Here is a 24851-nt window from a genome sequence, read left to right on the forward strand (position 1 = left end):
TTTTATTTTCAAAGTAGTTGCATACTCTGTTATGCACTGTAATAGATTGTGATGAACTGAAGGTTGTAAAGAGCTAATAAATGCATGGACCTCTTAATGTGCAAAACCAAATAATTCCTAAAGGAGTTGTAATATTTTATAAATAATCTTTAAGTTTCCTATAAATGCAAAAAAAAATTTTTTTTTTGGACAAATTATTTAAGCCTATACTTAAAACAAAACACATAGAAGGTGGAGAGGGTATCATTTTGAGACCTATCTTAACTGGTTTCTGGATACTTTGTGGCGAGATTTAATCTCCCTCTAGAAGCCTATGCTTTCTCTGTCCCATAAATGGTGGCCAAAAGCCTTTCTGGTTATTTTTTTATTGTTGAATTAGAAGAGTTCTTTTTTATTTTCTGGATATTAGACTCTTCCATGGGTCTGTTATGGTGTCATATAAATTTTAGGATTAGTTATTCTAATTCTTAGAAGAACACAACGTATATTTTAATAGGGATTATATTGAATCTATATATTGCTTTAGGTAGTAAAGACATTTTAACAATATTGATCCTTTCATTCCACAAGTGGGTATTGCCTTCCATTTATTTATGTCTTCTTAGTGAAGGTTTGGAAGTGGTAAACTTTTAGTCTTTATGTGTCCAAACATGTATTTATTTTGCCTTTAAACTTGAATGATAGTTTAGCAAGGTATAAAATTTAAGGTGTGAAGTTATTTGCCCTAAACATTGTGAAGATGTAACTTCTTGATTCTGTTATTGCTCAGATGTCCCTATTAATTGTCATTCCTTTGTAATATTTTACCATGTTATCTTAAGCTTTTTTCTCTTTCATGCTCTACAATTTTACTGTGCTATGAAAAACTCTCAGCTAATATTTCTTCAAGTTAGTCTTACTACTTTTTACTCATTTCTCCTGTTCAGTTTCTTTTGAGAACACATTGATATCTCTTAATTGATCTTTCAGGTTCTTTGAACTGCTTGTTCATATCACTTGTGTCTGGGTCTTCATGTCGTCTTCAGTTCAGTTCCTCAATTCTACCTTTTAATTCACTAATACCACATGAGATCTTTGATTAGTGCCAAGTCTAGAATTTATGCCACTTGTTGAGAGTTGCTTTTGTTTTAAATTTTAATGGTAATGTCATTAATGTCCACCATATCTAAATTTTTATTATCAACTATTCTCATTCAATTTATGCCTATTTTGCTTCATAACAAATATGGATTTTAGTCCTTTACTTAAATTAGCCCATTTATGTAAAATATTTCCCAGGCAGTTTTATATCATTGATTTAATCTAGAAGGAATTTGTGTTCCTAATTGAAGAGTTCATAGACCATCTTACTTAGCATGAGATTTCTTCATGGGTGGTGGAATTTTTTCATTTCAGGTCCAGTTTGAGTAAGGGATTTTTTGGTTTTGGTTTTCTCCTACTTTCTCTCTTGACTATGGTTTCATTTACTTCCACCCCAGCCACCATCCAGGACTAGGCCTTATAATACTATAGTGATTTATTGGGAAAATGTGTTTCAGTTCCTAGACTTGAGCCTGTGTCTTCCTTCCTTCCTAGACCATGGGCTGCTGTAAGCCCTAGCCCAGTGGTGTGCTAGAGAAAGCTCCTGCCAGCTCACAAAAATCAGTGATTAAATTTTAAGGAATCCTGTGAGCTGGGTGTTAAACAGCCATTGTTTAAATTATACGAACTCACCATTAAGTAAATTATATTAAACAGTAAAGGTAATAAATACTTAAAACTTAGCATTTTCTAATTATCTTGCCACACATTACTAACATCCATGCTCTCAGGGTTGCAGCCTTTGTGTCCGGGTAGTGGAAACACTATAGCATGGTGCTCGACGCATCTCTTCCTGCTCCGGTTCAATAACATCACGTTGGTCATTTGAAAATGGCCATGATAAGAGTGTTCAAGCCATGGAGATTAGGAAACACTACAAAACGGGTCTTTTTTTGTGTATGTGCATGTGTGCAAAATACTTGTTTAACATACCAGCACAGCATTGCCCTGGCCCCAGGCATCGGGCCACAGGCAACAGCAGTTTTCTTCAGTCTCCTCTTGTAAACAGTTACTCCCGCCACCTCTATTTCAAACGGGGGTCAGGCTTCATTTCCTCCTCTCACAGAAAGTGCTTTTAGTCTCGATATCTTACCATAAGAGCTTAACTCCCTGAAGCAAAGTAACCCCACTCATTGCTCTGCCTTCCTATTTTGTTTCTGGTCCATAGCATTATTCATCTGTCCTTTGGTTTTCTTTTATCCATAGCATTATTCATCTGTCCTTTGGTTTTCTTTTATATGTGTTATCCATCATTGCTTTAAGTTTGAGGTGGGAAGATGTACATTAAATATTGAACATGCTGTTCTATCTTGACTAGAACTCCATCGACATTATTTTTCATAGACATATAACTTCGATTGTATGGCTCTCATAATGCCCTCAAAAGATTTCCTTCCACCTTCATCATCTCTACCCGTCATTCACCTCTGTTCCTGTCTGTTTTTCCCTAATACCTTCCTGAGCCAGTTATTAGGGCAAATATGATAACATCTATAATAATAAAAGCAAAATATGCTAATTAGACCAGACGGCCGGACGACCTTCAGATGAAGGTGGGGCTGTGAGAGCCAAGGCAAGCCGCCCTTGCTGTGAGGACCAAGCCCCATGCACGAATTTCATGCATTGGACCTCTAGTTTTATGTATGAGCTATCCTTGAAGATTCTGGATGTCACATATGCTGCCTCTTAATTATTATACACTGGATAATAGTATGTGTGTAATATAATAATACATTACTGTCCAAACAAGAAAACATTGGAGCCCTCAATTACCTAAATGGAAATCCTTGGCCCCCTAATGTTTTTTCCCTTCCCTGCAGGTATCAAAGCTGTGTTCTCGGGCCACTACCACAGGAATGCCGGGGGTACCTACCAGAACATGGATGTCGTGGTGTCATCTGCCATCGGGTGCCAGCTGGGCAATGATACCCATGGGGTCCGAGTCGTGGTGGTCACCGCTGACAAGATCGTTCATCGGTACTACAGTTTGGACGAGCTGAGTGAGAGGGGAATAGAAGGTGACCTGATGGACTTAATGAAGGAAAAATGATTGCCGTTATGATCCAGTCACTTCCACTTCCACTGTCTTTTAATTTTGCCAGAAACAGCAGCTGCATACAGTCACTTCTGAATAAAGAAGTATCCAGGCAGATTTGTGAATTTATGCCCTTTGTATAAATCAGAGAGCTGGGTCCTATTCTCAATTATATTTTAAGAAAGAGAAGGGGCTGGATGAGGGTTGGGGCCTGGGAATAAGAGAATAAACGATTCTGGAATATCTCTGTGTGGGTGTTTGAATAAACTTTCCTAATGATGTGTTTCTCAGCTATCTCAAATTCTCTGTTTTTGAATCAAATTGCTTTCTCGCAGGTATGGTGAGTGTCTACCTATGGACCTCAATCCCAACTGGTATCCAAGAGTAATCTTGGGTAATTCCTCGAACAAACTGCATCTGGTCAGTTAAATTGTAGTCATGGCTCCGATGCTTGGCAACAGGAAGGTCATCTCCTTTCCCTCCTAACAAAGCAGACAGCTGTCCTCCTACCCGAGCTGTGTAGGCACACTCACTTCAACACGGAGCTGTCAGATGCCGAGGCCTCTGCTGGTGATGCAGTTGGTACAAGTCAGAGCTGAGTTTGCCTTCTTGGTGACTAGGAAAGCCACCTTTTCACATAAATTGGCCATCTATAAAAGTCTCAATCAAGAGGCGAGGACCGGAGCCCTAAAGTTGCCTGGCGCACATTCTGAGTTTGTTCCGTTCACGCTGGATGCTGCAGGAACTCCACAGGTTGCTGTCCGATGCCATCAGAATGACTCTCCATTCCCGAGACTCTTCACCATGTTGACTTTGACAGGAAAAGTGGGAAATGAGACGAGAGTTCTCGAATCAAAGCAGAAATTTCAGTGGGGCAAAAACTGCTTTCAGCCACTTTAGTGGAATTGGCGCCGACTTTGATTCACGGCCCCAATGCAGGGGAGCGAGGATGGTGAAATTGGCTTTGTTTCCATGCGGTCTGCTGCGTCTTCTCCCAACTCCTGACACTGTGTTATTTCATCCACAGGCTCTGCTTCTGCAGACGTCCTGATGGGCAGGGAACGTGGGCATGCCAGTCCTGCCAGGAACACCTCACAGCGTCACTCCCTCATCCTGAAATGCCTCCAACTGCCTGCTTACAAATGAACTGCAAAACCCATTAAGACTGTCTCGTTAAAAAGTTTTAGTCAACGTAGCAAAGCCATGAGAAAGTAAATAGAAAGATAATTGGATATGTAAATTCATAAGGAACAAAAGACAAGAAGTTAATTATACTATAGATCGGTGACACACTATAGCTCATTGTTATGTGGCACAGGAAAATTTAAAATGTTCAAGATTAGAATGCCCTTGTTTGGGAATTTTGCTACATTCTTGCTTTGTATTCTTTTTTTTTTTCTTTTTTTTTTTACAACAGGTGTGGAGATGAGTTCAGGAAAAGGAAACTCAGTAAGTGGTGTAACTAACAGCCACACATGTGGACGTGGGAGGCGGTAACACTGAGGATTAGCTACCAGGATCGTGTGTCCGGACCATAACGCAGGTGTGGGCTCCGGGAAGGGCAGAGGTTAAGCACAGTGGGCTGACCCAGCCGTCTCTGTGATGTCACGGGTGCAAACGCTCTGGGCTGTGGCACCAGAGTTTTGGTGGAGGATATGGAGATAATTAAAAGCAACAGAAATTAAATTTACTAAGCCTCCTTCCCCAAAACCTAGTAAGTAAAAGAACTGATTCAAAACACAGCAAGAATATGCTAACAATAGGGAATTCTGTGAAACTCTCAACATTTTTAAAGTAACCAAACAGCAATATTCTCATGGTGAGAGGTTCAGGAAGAAGTGAGGAAGTGATTTTGTAAATAAACATGTATCATTCTGATAATAAGTACCAATGCATTCCTTTTTATTCCTTTTTCTTAAAAAAAAAAAAGTGCCTTCAACTGTGAAAAACAAAATACTCATGGTCATCAGTGCTGTGGTGTTGGGGTGTTTATTCTGTTCTAAATGCTGTTTGAAGTGCTTTGGTTCAGAGAGGCGGTGCCACTTGGCCAAGGTCATACAGCTCTTCCTTGGGATAGGATGGACCAAGAAGCTAGCAGCCCAACTGCTAAGCCTGTGCTCCTGGAAAATGTTTTTAATGATGACAGTGGCTCAGTAGGTTGGGCATCGTTCATGTACTAAGAGGTCACCAGTTCAATTCATGGTCGGGCATGTGCCCAGGTTTCCAGCTCAGTCCCAAGTGGGGATCATACAGGCGGCTGCTGATTGATGTTTCTCTATCTGTATCTCCCTTCCTCACTCTGTAGAATCAATATTTTTTAAATATACCAGATTTGCCCTTGGTAATAATACAATATTTGGCACCTTTGACCATCTCTCCTGGGCAAGAACCCAGTGTTAGCTGGAGGACCTGGGACTTCATCCAGGGTTCACAGAGCCCCTTCACTGAATTGCATCAGGTTCATGGTGGCATAGCCTGCCCCAGGAGCAGATTGTTCCAGATGAAGAGTTTTCACTGGGAGAGATGGGAAAACAGAATCCTATATAATAAAAGGCCAATATGCAAATTGACGGAATGGCAGAACAACCAGTTGCTATGACACGCACTGATCACCAGGAGGCAGATGCTCAATGTAGGAGCTGCCCCCTGGTGGTCAGTGTGCTCCCACAGGGGGAACGCCACTCAGCCAGAAGCCAAGCTCTTGGCTGGCCAGCTCAGTGGCGGTAATGGGAGCCTCTCCTGCCTCCACAGGATGTCCAACTGAAGGCTTAGGCCCCTAAGCAGTCAGTTGGACATCCCCAAGGGCTCCTGGACTGCAAGAGGGTGCAGCCAGGCCGAGCCCCCCCCCCCCCCCCCCCAGTGTACGAATTTCGTGCATTGGGCATCTAGTTGAACTATAATAGGCCACAGGACACAGCTCTGCCCACAGTGATAAATGCTATCAGATGACTCCTCACTTCCTATTAACTGTTTCTGCCCCAAGGGTAGGGAAGTTGGCATTCTCCAAGGAAGGAGTGCCACTGAATGCTCCCCCTCCCAATTAGTCATTGTAATTGGGGGGAAGACAGGAGGCTGCCTCAGGGGAAGGTCATTTAAAGTGACTTAAAATTGGGTGGCCAAGACTCTTCGCAGGCCCAGTGGGGAGAGGATCATCTAACTGCTTCACTTTTTACAATACGTTTATCGCTAGTCTTCAGTGATGTTTCTCCCGAGGTTGGAAAATGGGTGGGGTGGGGTGAATCCAGTAAACTTTATGGAACAAGTAGACAGAACATTTCATCATAGCTTGTGCTTTTCAGCATTATGAGATTCTAAAAATAAAAAGAAAAAAGAAAAAATATAAAAAAAGAAAGAATGGTAAACAAGTGCCCTCTACTGTGAAAAACAAGAAAACATGGTCACATGGTCATCAGTGCTAAGGTTTTGGGGTGTTTATTCTGTTCTAAATGCTGTTTGAAGTGCTTATCAGTAGAAACTATATATACATAATATAGTTTAATGTTATAGTCTATATTCTAACATGAAATCTTTGGAGAAAAGATAGAAAAACATCATTTGCATTTACTTGAACTCTTAAAACTTATTCCCCAAGTAGTGCCTACAAGAGCTATGTGAGTCATGAAGTGAAGTGGCAATATTGTATTAAGCTGGGAGAGATGATTAGGAATAAGTTGTCAAGGCAAGTTCTGTTAAAAGCTTTGCGTAATAGACACCAGGGATTTCTTATTCTGATAACCTTAGCAGTTTTGGTTGTATGTGCAAAAGATAGTAATTGACATGTGATACTGATTTTTCTTATAACTTCACAGAATACTGTCTTATGTCATCAGAGAGCTCATATATGGTTGCTAAGAGTAATGACTTCTAGCATCTTTCTAGAAAAGATTTACTTAATTTTCTTTTTCCTCTCACTGATTTTTGTTTCCATTATTCTTTTTAACATTAGTGACCATACAAACACAAAATGTGCAGACCGATTTTTCCTTTAGGTTTTATCTATGTAAATAAAGTTTATTGAATATGAATAATTATCAGATACCTTTCATTCTTCATTATTCTGCTCTGATACTTGTCTTTAAAAGGTAATTTTCTTCATTAGAGTGACTTTGCACTTCACCTAAAGTCCAGACTCCTTCCCATGGCTTTCCAGGCCCCATCACTGCCTCACTCTGCCTCTTAGCCTCGTCCACGCCGCCTGACCCTTGCTGGCCGTCCCACTGCCCTTTACACTGGTGTTTCCTCTGATGGACATTAGCTTCTGGTCGTCATTTTGATTTTAGTTCAAAATCAATCCTGTCAGTGGCCATCCCTCACTCACATCCCTGTGGTCTGTGGTCCCGATCTTCATCCCAGGCAGCACCTCCCCCCTCCCTTGCACTCCCTCAGAGGCATCATGAAGACTCAGTGTGTATCCCCCACCAGCATGCAAGCTCCAGAACAGCAAGGACTTGTCTGTCTCATGTGCTCGCTTCCCAGTCTGTGCCTAGCTCTGTGCCTGGGGCACCAAGAAGCTACTCTATGCATACTTGGCAATGAATATGGAATAAAGTGAGTTAAGATACATGAAAGAGGTGGCCATCCCTAGAGAACGGGTGGCCATCTGGCTGAAGCCCCGCCTCCGGGTGTGTTGGGGACCCTGAAAGAGCAGAGGTAGGGCATGGCTTACTACATTGCCATAATCAAGTCTCTCCTTGGATCTTAAAACGGTCTTCTCAGACTTTCACAGAAAAATTAGACAGTGTTGCCTCTTTACGGTCTTTGAAAGATTGAATTTGCTTTTTTTTGCTTTTTTTTAAAATATATTTTATTGATTTTGTACAGAGAGGAAGGGAGAGAGATAGAGAGTTAGAAACATCAATGAGAGAGAGTCATCGATCAGCTGCCTCTTGCACACCCCCTACTGGGGATATTCCCGAAACCAAGGTACATGCCCTTGACCGGAATCGAACCCGGGACCTTTCAGTCCCCAAGCTGACGCTCTATACATTGAGCCAAACCGGTTTCGGCTGAATTTGCTTTTCTTGAAACCACCACTGCAACATCATATTCTCAACTACATATCCTGGCTGTCCCGGGTTTCCTGAAAAGCCACTTAAACGGAATTGCACCATACTTGTCCCGCACGCTGCACTTCTCCGGCTCCCACGTTTGTCAGACAAGCCACGGGTCCTGCGGGCAGGATCAGCATTGTTTCTCCGGTCCTGGAACGGCTTATAAATATCTGTTCACTCCCAACTGATGTACTCCACTCAGCGACCCTCCCAGATCATGAGCCTTCCTTCTGATTATTCCTCCATCCCCAAGACCCTGCCAACCCCCAGCAAACAGCACCCTTTGACTCCAGTGAGAGCATTAAAATATTGATGCTTCCTATGTCCCAAGCAGCCCTCTCAGTACCTCTGTCTCTGGGATGCTTTGACACCAATGGCATTAATTAGCACTTTTGTGATGATAACTTCTGCATAAACCATTTGTGAGGAGAGCCCTAGCCCGTGTGACTCTTTTTTTTAATTTATTTTTTTTATTCAATTATTATCTGTGTACATATTTTAACATTGCTCCTCCCCCCCCCCCTTCAGTGTGACTCTTTAAGCATCGTCTCATGCACCAAGGATTTGCTGGTTCGATTCCCGGGGCATATGCCCAGGTTGTGGGCTCGATACCCAGTAGGGGGTGTGCAGGAGACAGCCCATCGATGTTTCTCTCTCACATCAATGTTTTTCTCTCTCTCCCTCTTGACAAGTGACATTGCTGCACCTCTGCCTTGAACTGGAAATTCATCCCAGCCCTTCCTCTGCCCCATGCGCCATGTCTGATCTCTCACCACTGGGAATAGCCCAGTGCCCTGGATCCGTGGCACAATGGTTGACACCCAGAGCTCCAAACAGACTCTGAACCCAAATCCCATCTGGGCCACTGTGGCTGCCTTTCTCGGGGCAAGTTTTGAAACTCTGCAAACCCCCTCTGCATAAGATAGTGGCACCTGGGTGAGGGTGAAGTGACTGCCTGTTGGGTCAGCCCCGTGCCAGGCACACAGTGGGCACTCAGTAAATGGCATCCCCACAGCATGGCTGTCATCCAGGTCACTGAGCCATTGCTGCAGCCTCCGAACCAGTCTCCCTGCCTCTGCTGTGTTTCCCCACATCCAAGCCAGGGAAGGAGGGAGGAGGCGAGGCAGGGAAGGGATGGAGGAGGAGAAGTTGTTGTCTGGGACTGAGTCCCGTCTGTCACTCAATAACTCTGTGGCCTTGGGCAGGTAATTGCCTGTTTGGGGGACTAGGTTTCTTTATCTATAAAATAGATACAATTCTTCCTCTCTGTCTCTGTCTCTGCCTCTCTCTTTCTCTCTCTTTCTTTCTTTCTTCTTATTGATTTCAGAACAGAAGGGAGAGTGGAAGAGAAGTAGAAGCATCATTGATGAGAGAATCATTCCCTACTGGGGATCGAGTCTGCAACCCGGGAATGTGCATAGTTCACAGGCTGACGCTCTATCCACTGAGCCAAACCAGCTAGAGCTGAGCTTATTTTTTAATGCTCTGGCATGGTGTTCGGTGCAGATTATGCACACGATAAGTAATAATGATGCTGATTGTCCTCAAACATTACACGTTTGATTTTTCACAAACCACCCCTGCCCCCAAGGACAGATCCCTGTGGTACCTCACAAGGAGCTCACTATTTCCTGTCAACTATTCTCATGTGCTGAGTCTTCCATGTTGGCTCCTTAAAAATAGATTTATATTCCTGAATTCCTAAGATACGATTGTTGGTGATAATTACCAAAGGCCCTGAGAATGGCCATGGCAACCAGGAAAGGGGCAAGAGAAGGGGGGGTGCAATGAAGAGCAAGCAGCAGTCAGTATTTTTATAATTCAGCCTCGAAAGGAAAAAAGCAGCTGCCCCGATCCATACAGGAGAGGACAGCCGAGCCACCGGGAAGCCAGCTTCATGTCCAGTCACTCTCCTGAGTGCTTCCCTTACAAAAGCGACCCAACAAAGTAAGTACTGTTACTGTCCCCATTTCACAGATGAGGACACTGAGGCACAGAGACATTGAGGAACTTGCCCAAGATCACACAGCTTGCAAGTAGCAGAGCTGGGATTCAAACCCAGGCTGTGTGTCTCTACCTCCTACACCGCAGAGGTAGCCTGCCAGGGCCTGGCCCCAGGGCAAGCCCGCAGCTGCCTTAGCTGCTCAGGGTGGGCCGTGTTACCAATCAGGGTCCCAGTTTGTCTTCCGTCCAACATGGAGGTCCCTCTGCTCACCTCGGAGTCAGACTGAGAAGCAAATTCTTTCCATTCCAAAATTATGCCTCCTCTGACAAATGGAACCAAGTTTTATCTAGTTTTAAAAAGATTCGGTTTAGTTAAGTAGGGTTGTTTGGTTTTATTTTTTATTTTTTCTCTCTCCAAGGAATTGGAGCCATAAAGTCACACACGCCCAGAGCTCCAGCAGAGGGGTTTATGGGCCAGCCTTGCACCCCTACCGGGGCCGCAGCGCCTGGCCAGAGGAAAAGGGAGTGTCATTAGCTTTGCTCTCACCTCCCCACGTAACTGGCCAGCGGGGTGTAAACACTGCTGCCACGTCTAATTAGCGGCGGCCTCTGCCCGCTGCCCATCTGGCTGTTTGTACGGAGGGAGGGATTTCAGAGGGCACATCCAAGAGCCAGCCCCCTGCAGAGACGCTGTCATGGTCACTTCAGGAAACAAGCTTTCTGGTGTGCGGACAGCTCAGCAGCATCTCCCGGGCTAGGTGGGCCTTTCCGAGGTGATGGCACAGATGCCGGAGAACGGGGCCTCCTTTCTGCGTCCCTGGTGGGGAACCTGCGGACCCTGGCCCGGCCGGGTCCTCCGAGGGCCCTGAGCTGGCTGGCTGCGCTGGGTGGGTCCCGCTGAGCACCTGGTGTGCGGATTAAATAACAAATAACCCACCGGTGCAGCCAGGGCCCTGGGCACCAGGTGCTGTCTGGAGATCAAACTGGGCAGAAAGGGAAATGGTCAGTACCTAAAGCAGTGGTCTGCAAACCACAGCTCAAGAGCCACAGGTGGCTCTTTGGCCCATTGAGTGTGGCTCTTCCACAAAATGCCACGTGCGGACGCGCACATACAGTGCGATTGAAACTTCATGGCCCATGCGCAGAAGTCAGTTTTCGGCCTGGGCCAGTCTATTTTGAAGAAGTGGCGTTAGAACGCTCAAGGGGCCAAAGAGCCACATGTGGCTCGAGAGCCGCAGTTTGCAGACCACTGGCCTAAAGGGTTACAGCGGATACAGATCGTAACTGGTTCTGATAAACTTCACCACGTGCTTTTGTTTCAGAGGGAAAAGCAGGGGAGTCCTTTGAATCCCCCAGTGGCAGGGCTCCGCGGGGCTTTGGAGAAGAAAGATTCTAACAGAGTGAGTTACAGCGTGAGTTACAGCATGAGAGCGAGTCTGAAACCTGTGAGGGAGAAGCCCCGGTTCCTCAGTTTGTCTGATGATGAGGCCACTGACCCTTCTTTCTGGGTCAGTCCCCACCCCCCATCTTCCCAGCCTCCTCTCTGAGCTCTGGCTCTGCCCGCCCCCGGGACATGGCTGACCAGGTCGGATCTTGCTGTGCCTACAGCTCCCTCTGAGTGTAAGCTGCCCCCTCCCCGCTGTCCCCTTCCTCAGTCGTCTTAAATGAGGGGGTGTGCCCCCAGTTACCCCACGTGTGTTCCAGCCCACGCTCCCCCATGCCTCTCGCTCCTTCTTATGTCCTTTCTGCAAATTCTTGCCATCACTCTGTGTATCTCACAGCTCAGTCCCACTGTAATCATCTCCCGGCCGCCAGCTCATCCGTCTTTCATGGGCGGCGCTGGGACCCTGTTCACAGTCTTCCTGTGCACACAAAGCGAGCCTTCATCCAGGTGACTCCAGGCCACGGGAACCACCACAGCCCCACGGCTTCTGCTGCTTGTACCTGTGCAGCCTCCGCGGCGCCGTCTGGTTTGCCTGGGGGCTGCCTCTCCCTGTGCAGCCTGTCGTGTAGGTGGGGTCGGACCCGGTCCTGGGTTTTGCCACGGTGGACGTAGGGGTGTACGTGACATGTCAGAGGGCCTGGCTCTGGTGCCAGGATGCAGAGAGGGCGCCTGACCACGTCAGCCAGTCTCAGGACTCAGAGGAGAGACTCTGCTGCGAGAGAACCCCACTGGCAGGGAAGCATCAGGAGGAAACTAGAGCAGAGAAATGGGGTCGGGGAGAGAACACGAAAGAAGAGGTGAGGACCCCAAGTAAGCCCCTGGGTCCAGCCGTACCTGAAGCCTGGCTGCTCCGTGAAATGCACCAACAGCTCTCCTTCTTTGGATAAACTGGTTTTCTGTTGTTTGTAAACCAAGGGGCCCAACTAAGACACATCTCATAGGGCAATCTCAACTCCCATCATCTTCTCCATTCCACCCCTAAGCCAGAGCTGCGCTGGGGGAGGGGACTATAGGCGAGGCCAGGGAGGAACACTGTCTATGGATCAGGAGGCAACCAGGCACAGGGAAGAAGCCAGAGATTGGGCCATCTCACTCAGAGGACTGAGCCACCACATCCCAGACACCCCTTCGTGACTCTCAGCTCTGCAGTATTCAGCGGGCACCTGCTCCTCGTCAGCCTCTCCCGGCCCAGGGACAGAGCAACGGCCAGAGCTCTCTTCTTCTCTTTCTCTCTCTCCCTCTTCCTCTTCCTCTGATTCTCTCCCTTCCTCACCCTCTCTCTCAGCCACTGAGCACGCAGGAGAAGGCAGGCATCTGCAAACCAGTGAGAGAGCCCTCCTGGGAAGCCGCCCGTGCTGGGGTGTCCTTTGGAATATTAGGGTCAAGTGGGGTGGACACCCCTGGCTTGTCCATCAGATCAAAACCCTCCTGTCACTGTGCGACTGGCACCGTGGCCGTCCTGCCCGCCAAGGCATCAAACAGATGGAAACCCCGATGTGCTCCTATGGGTGCCTTTTATTCTGCGGAACAGAATAGACACTCTTATTATATTTCTCAAGATCGATTCTATTTACAGTTTATGAATGGACGGCCTGGTTCATTTTCAGCTGTTTGATGCCACAACAGCATTTCTCCTTATTGATGTCTTTCACCTGAGGAGAGGCGGATTGATTGATCGGAGCACTGAGTTTCAAGACATGTTTGTATGGGAAGAAAGCCCGTCGTGGTGTGCGGTGGACTGCATGTTCATACCCCCAAGTCCGCATGGGGAAGCCCTCACCCCGATGGGATGCTGTTGGGGCAGGGCTTGTGAGAGGTGATTAGGTTTAAATGAGCTCATGAGTGTGAGGTTCTTTTGGGTTTGTAAGACGACCAGACGTCCCGCTTTTGGCGGGACAGTCCCGATTTTAAACAATTTGTCCCACTTCCGCGGCGTTTTAAAAAAGTCCCAATTTTTGGAAAATCGGGACTTTTTTTAAAAAACAATGCGGGATGTGGGACACGGGACAAATTGTTAAAAATCCGCACTGTTCGGCCAAAAGCAGGACGTCTGGTCACCTTAGTTTAGAGTTCTTATTAGAAGAGGAAGAGATCAGAGCTCAAACTCTCCCTCTCTCTCTCTCCTTCTCTTTCTCTCTCCCGCTCTCCCTCTTCCTCTGATTCTCTCCCTCCCTCGCCCTCTCTCTCAGCCACAGGAGCGTGCAGGAGAAGGCAGGCATCTGCAAACCCGGGAGAGAGCGCCCCCCAGGAAGCCGCTGTGCTGGGGTGCGGTTTGGAACATTAGGGTCACGGCCCTGATTAGGACAGAGGAGAAAGACAGAAGCAGCTGACAGCAACGTGGTGAGCTGAGTCCTGACTTCTATGACTCTAATTGTTATGAACCGATCACAGCGTTTCCTTTCACAAATGGGCCACGGGGGTCAGAGAGGCGGTGGGCTCCTTCAAGAATCCAACAACAGGAAAAAGCAGAAGGAAAGAGAAACCAAGTCGGCCTGGATATTCTGGGGTTGTGTCTAAAGGATAACCCCGGAGAAGACAAGGAAATAAAATTATTCGGGCATCGGGCCAAGATGAAAGACACATCGGAAACACACACGCTCCCAAAAGAGAAGGCCGAGAGGTCGCCGCTTAGTTGAAGAATAATTACAGAGCTGTCTGGAATGGCAGCCAGGGTCAGCCCCCGGCCTGGTGCTCCGTGCTGGCAGGGGTGCCGGGGAAGGGGAGGACGGGAGGGGGGGGGGGGAGGGGGGGGAGGCTGTGGGTGGCTCGGAGGGCGCTCCATGCTCGGCCTCCTTCCAGCAGCGGAGCCTGGGGATGCTTCTCCGAGCCGCTGACGGCCTGGCCCCCCTCTGCGCCACGGGACAGGTTATTTCCAGCACCCCACCCTCAGACGCCGGGCACAGAGGGGGTCCCTCCCTTTCCGCTGATAATGACCCCCTGCTCTTGAGAAAAAGAGAAGATGACTCACATCTCACAAGCCTGGAATCATCAGTTTCGGGGTGCATGCATGGAGGTGGGTAAATCCCTAACCAATAGTCTCTACTTTTATCCCGAAAGGAGCCGATGGTAGGAGGCTTTCACAGGAGCACGGACAGTTCCACTGCCTCCCGGGCTGGACAGATGGCTGAGAGGTACTGAGTTCTACAGGGGGTTTAGGGAAGACTGTGACTCCAGAAGGCTAGGGCCAGTGAGGACCCTGTCAGAAGCGCAGGGGGGAGGGGGAGGGAAAAGGGGAGGAGGAGGGAGTGGAGGGCACACGGTGCTTTCCCAGGCAGCCCCCTTCACCCCAGCCCTGCTCTGCTCCCCTTGGAGCCCCTTTCCTCGTTGAGAAAATATCCACAATACTAGTCACCTCAGAGGCTCAAAAAACATGAAGGAAGGTAAGTCTGGGGCATTTTGAAAATAAACTGTCAACTATTAGAGCAGTATATATCCCTTTCCTGTTAGACTGAACTACTGAAGAGCACAGACCATCTCAAAAGGTCACTGCTTAGTGACCTTTTAAAACATGTTCTTAATCCCCAGATCTTAGCCAAGGATTTGGCGCATACCCGGCGCTCGATGAATGTTTGTTAATGAAATAAACAGCTGATAGTTAATGAACTTGCAATGAAGATTATCTCAGTTAATACTTACAGCCCCTTGAGAAAGACAGGTATTATTATTCACCCTCCACAGACGCGGGAAAGAGGCTCAGAGAAGTCCGAGATGATTTCTAAGGTCACACAGCTCGTGGTGCGCGCAGGCCTTGAACTTCCTAATTTGCGGTAGGTTCCACATCCCTCCAGGGGGCGTGCCACCTTGGGTAAACTGGGAGGTGGCTTGTAATAAGAAAGCTTTGTCTCCTTGTCTCTCTCTGCAGAGCCTCCCCTTGGCTCGTTAAGAGATTAGAAGTAAATGCACGTGAGGAAAGCAGAAACCGGCCCAGCTGAAGCCCCTCAGGTCTCCGTATAAAAGCCTGAGGAGGCCCACAGAACAGCAGGCCCTGAGCACGGTCCTCAGGTCTCCCTCTGTGTACTGGGTGTTGCTTTTGAAAATGCAGCTCCCCCCCCCCTCGACCCTCACCCCAGGGCTGTTCCCCAAGCTGTGCCCGGAGGCCGCAGTGAGCTTGCCCGAGGCCCGCAGCTGTGGGCACATTAAGCCAGCCTGAGGCCCAGGTCCCAAAGCCCCACAGCCCTGCAGCCTGCGCTGGGTCTCTGCAGTCTCTGGCAAGCCTAGGAGGAGGCCTCTGGAAGCCAGAGAGGTGAGCGGCCCCCTCCTCCCCTTCCTCGCAGGGCGAACTGGGGCGGCTGGGGCAGCCCCGGGGCCTCACAAGTATGTCCATGTCCCTGGTGACCAGCCGGTGGCCCAGCCTCTGAGGTTTCACCCCCCTCTGGGGACTCGGCTGACCGCTGAGTGTAGGGAGAAGAGGGGTGAGCGAGGAGAGCTGTGCGTGGGGCAGGGGCATGGCCAGGGGACGAGGGCTGGACATCCAGGGACAGGGCAGGATGAGGAGAAGGCCCAGCTCCTTCCTGTGGGGGATGCAGGACAGACAGACTGGCTGGGAGAGGGCCAAGTGCTGCTGGAGGCTCTTTAAGCCACAAGCTCCACACGTGGGGCTGTGTCCGTGGAGAGAAGGGCGAGTGAGCAGGAAGGAGACCGGCACCCTGCCCGTCCCTGTGTCCCTGAGTCCCCTCGTCCCCTCTGCTGGCTGTGACCTAATTAGGAAGCAGCTCCAGAGACTGCAGTGCTGGGAGCAGCCGCCACCTCCGGGTATTAACGCCTCCTGGAGGCAGAGGTTGAGTCCCCAGCTCCTCCGCACCTGTGTCTCCCCGGGAAAGCATGCACTGCCCTGGGGTAGGGGTGGGGGGGTGCGAGGTGCAGAAAGTCCCCTTGAGGGCCAGGCCTCCTGAGGAGCCGGACAGACTCCTGTGACCCTGAGCAGAGCTCCTGGGGCAGGTTGAAGAGGGAGAATGCGGCGGCAGGTGTAGAGTGGGTGCGGGAAATCCAGATCAAGGCCAGCTTTTCCAGGTCTGCTGGGGCCTGCTCAGGAACGAGAGAGAGCTTAGGGCGGCCTGCAGGATGGGCCCAGCCTCGGAGGCTGAAGTCAAGGGCATGTGCTGGGAGAAGGAGCAGCTTTAGCCACATGAAGTTGGGGTGGAGGGCAGAGTAGGGGCAGATGGAGGTGGGAAGAAGGCCCGCAGAGCAGGGTTCTCACAGTGTGGTCCCTGCATCAGCATCACCTGGCTCTGAGGGTGAGGCCCAGCCATCTGGTTGTATCACACCCTCTGGGTGATGCGGTACCTGAGGCCTGAGGAGCACCCTCATAGTTACTGAGCAGCCAGAGGTGCCTCAGGGCTGAAGCATAACACGACTTGGGCCTCTTCAAGAAAAGATTACAAATTATGGATGGGAAGTCCGTTATTGGGCCTGGAGGGGGCCTTGCATTCGAGGGAGGTGTCACTAGCTTCCTATTAGACAGCAATCGGGGTCAGTAAAGGGGAGGCCCAGGCTGGGGCAGGAAGCAGGACTGCTGGTCCCATCCCTCCGTAGGCTTCCACGGGCTGCAGGCTTCAGTGATTAAACACAGCTGCTGGGCCCCGCCCTCAGAGCGGCATGGGAATCTGCATCTCTAAGGAGCTCTGGGCAGGCTGGCTGCAGCATGCAGGCCCTTTGCTCAAATGGAGACTTTGGAGATGGGGACAGCGAGCCTGAAACCAATCAAAGGGCCGTTCCGAGCGCAGGACCCAGGCTGCATGGTTGGCCGAGGGGCGCTGCCCCCTCCAGGCGGTGCTGATGCTGCAGGTTTGGGGATTGTTCTTTGAGACCCACTGCCTTAGCGCGTCCAGAGGGAGGTGAGAGCAGCGGCTTCCGTAAAGGGCACTAGAACAGGGTATTACCTCCTTCACCACCTCCATCCTCATCACCTCCTTTATGAACATGGGCTGTGAGGTGCTAAGTTAAGCATCGTTTGTGCCTTCCCTCGTGAAGTGCTCTCCTCAGCCCCCGGAACTGGTTGCTGTAGTGTTCCCACTTTGCAGATGGGAAGACTGAGGTTCAGCAATATCAAAGGAGCAGCCTGGGAATCCACAGTGAGGTTCCCACCTGGGCGTCCTGGCTCTGGGGTCACAGACCCCCTGACTCCTTCCCATCCAACCCCTTCTGCTGGCCACACATTTCTTAACTGAGAGGGGGCACACATTTCACAGGATTTCAGCATCTGTGCAGACAGGTGACTGGCGCCGTCATTTTCTGGGCACCTGCTCTGGGCCGGGCACTTGGCATACGCTCAACTCCAGGAGGCAGGGAGCTGGGGCCCTTGGCTGGTGGGTCAGGATGCTAACCCGAGTCTGCTGACAGCCCTCCTCTGGGAATGTCCCACCTAAGCTCATGGCCGCTGGGATTGAGTGGGGCCTGGTGGCCAGGGCAGCACCCAGCACTCAGGCCACAGGCCTTTGGAGCCACCTGAGTGGCTGGGTTGTGGCTGGCGGTGGTGGCCAGTGGCTCCAGCAAGTGCAGGGCGTCCTTGCTGGGACTGGGGAGAGATGAGAGCACACGGGGAGGGGAGGCGGCTCACAAACGGAATGGGGAACAGCATGGAGGAGAGAACACGGGGAAGGGCCTCTTAGCTTTGGTTCCAACAGTGAGGGCTCTGCCTCTTACCGAGAGTGTGGCTGTGTTCCTTTCCTTCTCTGAGCCTGTTTTCTGCCTGTGCACAGGAGGGCACAGGCTGCTAATAAAGGACTTTGGGCATTTGATGCCACGGTCTGACCTATTGCTTTTTATTATCATTCTTTACCGGGAGCCAGTTCTAGCATGTCATAATCGCAAATCTCATCAAAAGGTTGATGGAACTTGAGGACTCAACAAGGGTTGAGTCATATATGTTATCACCTGCTGGAATGGCTAAAGGCATTTCCCCAAACCTGAAAAGGATGCATTAAATTGATTGCTTGCTGTCAGACAGCTCAGGGCATCTTAATCCAGTGTTTCCCAACCTTCTCTCATGATGAGAATCACCTGGTGGAGTTGTTAAAACACAGATTCCTGAATCCCAACTAAGAAGTGCTAAACTAGAATTTTTGGGAACATATAGGTAAAATTGCATACCTAACTTAGTGCTCTGTATATAAAATCTGTCTTAGAGCACTAGTTAAGTATACAATTTTACCTATATGTTCCCAAAAATTCTAGTTTAGCACTTCTTAGTTGGGATTCAGGAATCTGTGTTTTAACAACTCCACCAGGTGATTCTCATCATGAGAGAAGGTTGGGAAACACTGTCTTAATCTACATGTTATTGCCTCCTGTTGGCCAAACACCTGAACAGCTGAAGGCAATTCCCCAATCTGACAATGCTTTCATACAAACCGTACCCTTTGAAGTGTATATCTCCACCTTGCATTAGGACAATTTGTGTTAATAAAAAGCAAGGGGTCCTGAGATGATGAGAACTTGGTTTCTTCAGCCAGGTTCCTCTGCCTCCCCCAATATGCCTTTCAAAATTATGTTTCATTTCTATACTCTTATTTAATCTAAGCACAGCCACCTCTTTAGATTCCAGAACCTTTCTAGATGCTGGATCAAGACCCACCAGTGTTAAATGACGCCCAACATCCATCCTTATTATTCCCATTGTTATTTACATTTAGGTCATGAGAACTCACATGTTCTTATGAAAGATGTGTCTCCTGGGAAACCGGTCACTGTGGGAACAGACAAGGACATGGGCATTTCCACCAGAGGAGGAAGGCACCTGCATGGGACCCAGTGGTGAGTCTGCAAATTTCATGGGTATTGATCCAAGAGCCACTGTGTTAGGTTTCCAGAGGCTGAGAGCAGCCTTTGCCTAGGGCCGGCCTGGGGTGGGGCAGTAGATTTTTCTAGAACTACACTGTCCATATAGTAGCCAGTATGAGAAATGTGGCTGGTGCAACCAAGAAACCAAGGCTCTGAATTGTGTTTCATTTTAATTTAGGATAAATTCTCAAACCTGATCTTCAATTCAGTCACTGGGAAAAACTGACATTTGGAACAGTATGTGAATCGCCTTTATCAACCAAAAATTTTAGAAACTTAAAACATATTTCCAATAAAAACTGAGGATCTGGATTAAGATGCTATAAGAATAAAATGCACATTAAATTTCAAAGAGCCATACTCCTCCCAAAATGTAAATATCTCAGTAATAATTTATAGCAAGTTAAAATAACCCTTGATGTAGAACAACAGATTGATCCGACCCATTTATTTTTACGTGGGTCCTGGAAAGCCCTAAATGGCAGGCATGGGGTGTGCACCTCCCTGGCCAGCACTGTCTCCAGGGTCCACGGACACCATTTTGAGGCATTAAGTGTTGCTGGTATTTGCAATTTTGTCCAACGTGGTATTCAGTAATGGTATCGCATTTGTTAATTTCTCATCTCTTGATTTTCACCACGGTCACACACTTTCTTAATTTATTGGCGTATAATTCTGGAAATTGTCTGTTCTCTGTTAGAGAATTGCATTTCTCACAGTGGTTCCTGAGTGATATTTCTGTATAAAATGTGGTATTTCTTGTGTTGAAGGTTTGTTGTCTACCTTTTAATGCTTGCTTATATTAGTTGATGTTAAGAAGTTTAAATTTTTTGTGTGATCAGATATTTTCTTTATATTCAGGAACCATATTGCTTTATTTTGTTTATTTATTTATTTTACTATTTGATGATTTCATCTGGGTTTTATTTCAGAATGTGATATGAGCTATCAAACTGATGAGAAATTTGGGGGCAAATGGCTATTTTAAATGTGATTTCAGTTATTTGATGAGGATGTGCATACTTTATCCTGGTGCTTGTTGTTACTTGGGGGAGTCACACTGTGTCTGTCATTGTGGTTTTATGACAGCTTTCAGAGCACTCTGCTTATGTCATGTTGTGTACGTCTCAGATTACCAGGAAGATGGGGACGTGCCATGTTCTGTGGATGTAGGGATTTGGAGGTCCTAGACTCAGTGATGTCAAAAGGTTTGCCCCACCCTGACCAGCTGGCTCAGTTGGTTGGAGCATCATCCTCTGCACAGAAGGGTCTCGGGTTCGATTCCCAGTCAGGGCACATGCCTAGGTTTCAGGTTCAATCCCTGCTTGGGGTGAATATGAGAGGCAATTAAATAGATGTTTTTCCCTCATCTCTCTCTTGCTCTCTCCTTCCCCCTCTCCCTTCCTCTCTCTAGAACCACTGAAAAGCACATCCTGGGGTAGGGACTAAAACAGAAAGGATTGTGCACAGAATGCTGCTGTGGAGGTGGTGGCGTTGGGACTGGAGAGCAGGAGTTCTGATTTTGTCGCTGATGTGGCTGTGGCACTGGGGGCCGGAGGACACCCTGGGTTAGTAAGTGAATCTCCCGGAACCTGAACAAACAGGACATTTTACTCCTGATATGGCTTTTCCTGGTTAAGCAAACCCAGCCACCGCCTCCCTGAGTCCCATCCCCTGCTCGGATCCGTGGCCCATTTCCTTAGGCAGCTATTTCTCAAGATCCTTTTCAAGACATTAAATATATCACCCAGGTGAGGGACTCTCACTGCCTTTAGGAAAGGACATTCTGAACAACCTGCAGGCTTTTCGATTGTTCACAAGATGGAAGGGCTCCCTGACACTAGCCACAGGCAGATTGCCTGTCCGCTCCGTCCTCTGGGGCGATGTGTCTTCAGCCCTTTGCCTGCGTGTTAACACCCACACCATCGGCAGCTGTTCCTGTGGGTGTCATTCCCCCGGGAGCTGGCATTTGGGTTGTCTCCCGACGTTGCTGTTACACAGACGATGCGATGAACACACTCACTCAGCTTTCTTGTTGATGTGGGCAAATGCTTTGCAGAGGAGCTGAGGCCTGGAATTGCACCATTCTAGGTTCTGTGCATATGTTACTGCCAAAACGTTCTCCAGAATGGTCACAGCAGTGTACCGGCAGCACTGTGTGAAAGCACATCGGCATACTATTTAAGTTTGTGACAATTTAAAAGGTGGAAATGTTATTTTGTTGTTTTAATTTGCATTTATCTGGTTACTCATGAGGTGGAACATGTTTTCATGTGCTCATCGGGTGTTGATATTTCCTTTTCTGGGAATTGCTCACTTAGTGCCACTGCTCCAAAATTATATATATGTATGAGAGGCCCGGTGCACGGATTCATGCACATTGGAAGGAAATTAATTGGAAGTGTGCAGGAGGCAGCTGATCAATGTCTGTCTCTCTCATCGATGTTTCTGGCTCTCTATCCCTCTCCCTTCCTCTCTGTAAAAAAATCAGCAAAATATATATTTTAAAAATTTTGGCTCTCAAAAGAAATTTTAGTCTTTGTACTTTTGATATTGGGCTCTGTTGACTGATGAGTTTGCCGACCACTGCTAATGATTAGTTGCTAATTGATGTAAATGAAAGTGAAGTGCCTACAGCACATCAACAACCTGATAACACGATGGGATTCCAGGATTTGTTGTATGTTCAGATTTATCAGTCTTTCTTTTATGGTTTTTAAAGCCCCCAAACCAAAAGCATTTGCTCCTATTTTATTGTAATAATGTAATAGCTTTTGGTTTTTACTAACATTTACTTCTTTGTGTCTTATAAAGTGGGGGATCCAACTTATATTTTTTTCTAAGTGCACAGCTGATGTTTTAACACAAATCATTGAAAAGTCCTTCTCTGCTCATGTGAAATACTTCCTTTAACCTACATTAAACCTTCATTTCTACCCATATTCTCTGTATTCTCCTTCATTGACTCATTTCTGTATCCCAATAGCTTTGTCATATATTTTTGGCATCTGGTGGGAGAAGACTTCCTTTGTATTTCTCCCCTCCCTCCAAAAAAAAAAAAATAAATAAAAAAAATTGTCTTCTTCTGAATTTCAGAATAAGCTTTTCAAATTCTATGTAAAATGTGATTGGGATTGCATTTAATTTATGAAGTAATTTGGGAAAAACTGAAAAACACTTTTATACTATTGAGTCTTCTTGTTCATGAACATGGTAAATCACCCCATTTCTACACAGTTCTTGTTCAGGGAGGCTTTGCTGTTGTCTCTATCAATGTCTTATTTCTTATACAGCCAATTTTGTTGCTATTTGTTAACTCAATTTTTTAAAATTTCCTCGGATACCTTCTTGTTATTTTTATGTTGATCTAATAGCTGACCATTTTTGCTTTTTTATCAGTGATTTGTCAATTTACACTCTTAGAATTTTGTAGGGGATATCTTCTATTATATCATCTGTAAATAGTTTTGTATTTCTCTTTCTAATATTTATACTTCTTATTACGTGGGCTATAACCTTCAGTAAAATTTTGAAAAGTAGCAGTGATAGTGTGAATCTTCACAGTGCCCCTAACTTGTACAAAATTAGAAGGATCTGTCTTGAGGCTATTAACTCACTTCCATTGGTGGGAGGGTTAATCCTTATCTCATTACTGTGCTATTAATTGCAGCTTTCTATTGTTTTTAATACCAAGATAAATTAATCACCACCGGGCATTATTTTTCATTATTTTCTTTAACTGGCATTGCTTTCTGACTCTTCTGAGAGTGTCTTTTTCTCAACCGTAAGCATGAGCAGCAGGTCTGTTGTGCATAAAATTGTCAGATTTGTGGCTTTTACGCTTAGATTTCTCTAGCTTTTGTTTTATTGGATTCTGATATTTTCCCCAGGAAATCTGTTGTGAACCTGTATTTATTTTTCCTGGATATTTTATCCTCAGAATATAAAAGCTTTAAGGACATTTTTTCAATGCCAAAGAATTTCCTCAGCCTCGTCTTTGTTTACTCCTTCTGTTTTAATTTCTTGGGAAACCATCAGTTTTAAGATTCAGTCTCTCTTACCCTCCAGAGGTATTCTCATCTCCTTTGCCTTCTTGGTCATTCCTTCTGCTTGGGACACAAATAGACTGTCTGTCTGTGCCGCTCATCGCCTCCAATGCTGAGCTTCATGGGGCCTCTCCAGCTCATTCTCCTCTTCCTGGACCTGGGACTCCAGGCACGGCTCTGTGCGATTTCTAACTCTGTCTCAGTGCTAACTGTTCTTAAAACTGGCGTGAGGATGACGATGGAATGTGCTTGCACAGCTCTCATGGTTTGAGGGCTCTGATGAAAGTCACCTGATGTGCTTGTCATAGGCATGCACTGCAGAGGCGAGTCCCCCCTTTGGACAGAGGAGGTGAGCTAGGATGTTGTGCAGCCACTCAGTGCACAGGCCTTAGGGGAAGGCAGGGCCTGTGTTTCCTAATTCCTGGTCCTCACATGGGCTGACGGTTGCACCACCCAGACAGCTTTCTAAGTGTCTGGCTGGGAGGGCTTCCTCGGGTCTGCGTACAGGGAGCACGCTGGGCCTGTGAGAGGCAGGATCATTCTGCCCACTGTGAGCCTCAGCTTCCACAGCTGTGGGTGTAAAATGGATGTTACGGTGCCTACCTGGAGTTCAGTGGTGACGATGAAGATAGTCCATGAGTTGTGAATCGAAGCCTGCCCCTCCCTGCTAGATTTGTATGTGGAAGCCCTAACCCCAGCATGGCTGTACTTGGAGAAGGGGCCTTTCAAGGGGTCGTAAAGGTTAAATGAGGTCATAGGGTGGGGCTCTAATCCAATAGAATTCATGTCCTTATGATAAGGGGGGCAGGGACACCAGGAAAGGCCATGTGAGCACAGGGAGAGAAGTATCAAGAGAAACCAGCCCTGCAGGCGCCTTGACTGTGAGAACACCAGTGTCCGAGGTACAAGCAGCCCCGTGTGTGGTGCTTTGTCAGGGCAGCCCTGGCAGACCCCGTGGGAATAAAAAATCTTTCCATTTATGTCTGTCAGTATTTATGCACTCAGTGCATCTGGGATACGTTAGCTATTACCATTGCTGCTACAATACTTCAGTCTTTTAGGACAGAAAGGGACAGATCACGTTTGGACCCCTGACCTCTTTTGCCAGGTCCTTCCTTCCTCCATTGAGTATCTTTCATCGAGCAACATCACACGCAGATGGACAGTTACTACTTTTGTTTTGTTTTTTTGTTTGTTTTTATTTTTTGGGGGGGGAGGTTTAGTAACATACACATTGTTTGAGTGTGTCTGTGTGTATGTGTGTGAAATAAAGTTGGCTTGTGATAAAATGAGAAAGCTGGGCTCACATGCAGTTAAACATCCATTATATTCCAGAATCGGGGCTCTTGCTGATTCCAAGCTGCACACTGCTACTGCAGAACGCTCCCCACAACCAGCCGGTGAGCCCCACAGGAAGGCAAACGTGCCCAACCGCAGCTTCTCTCTCCACGGCTCTCCTCCAAGAGTTCCCC

The 24851-nt window shown here is 47.4% G+C and overlaps 1 protein-coding gene across 2 annotated transcripts in view; it reads left to right on the plus strand.

Moving 5' to 3' along the window:
• The window catches only part of CPPED1 (calcineurin like phosphoesterase domain containing 1), a 103100-nt gene extending 98643 nt beyond the window's left edge, over positions 1 to 4457 (plus strand). For both annotated transcript variants that reach the window (XM_036409801.2, XM_036409799.2), the window contains one exon: positions 2901 to 4457. In XM_036409801.2, the coding sequence (XP_036265694.1) occupies positions 2901 to 3130 (230 nt within the window). In that variant the 3' untranslated portion in view covers positions 3131 to 4457. The remainder of the gene's footprint in view (positions 1 to 2900) is intronic.
• The last annotated feature ends 20394 nt before the right edge of the window (positions 4458 to 24851 follow it).

This window comes from Pipistrellus kuhlii, unplaced genomic scaffold (assembly GCF_014108245.1).
Source record: "Pipistrellus kuhlii isolate mPipKuh1 unplaced genomic scaffold, mPipKuh1.p scaffold_m20_p_4, whole genome shotgun sequence".
Classification (NCBI taxonomy): Eukaryota; Metazoa; Chordata; class Mammalia; order Chiroptera; family Vespertilionidae; genus Pipistrellus; species Pipistrellus kuhlii.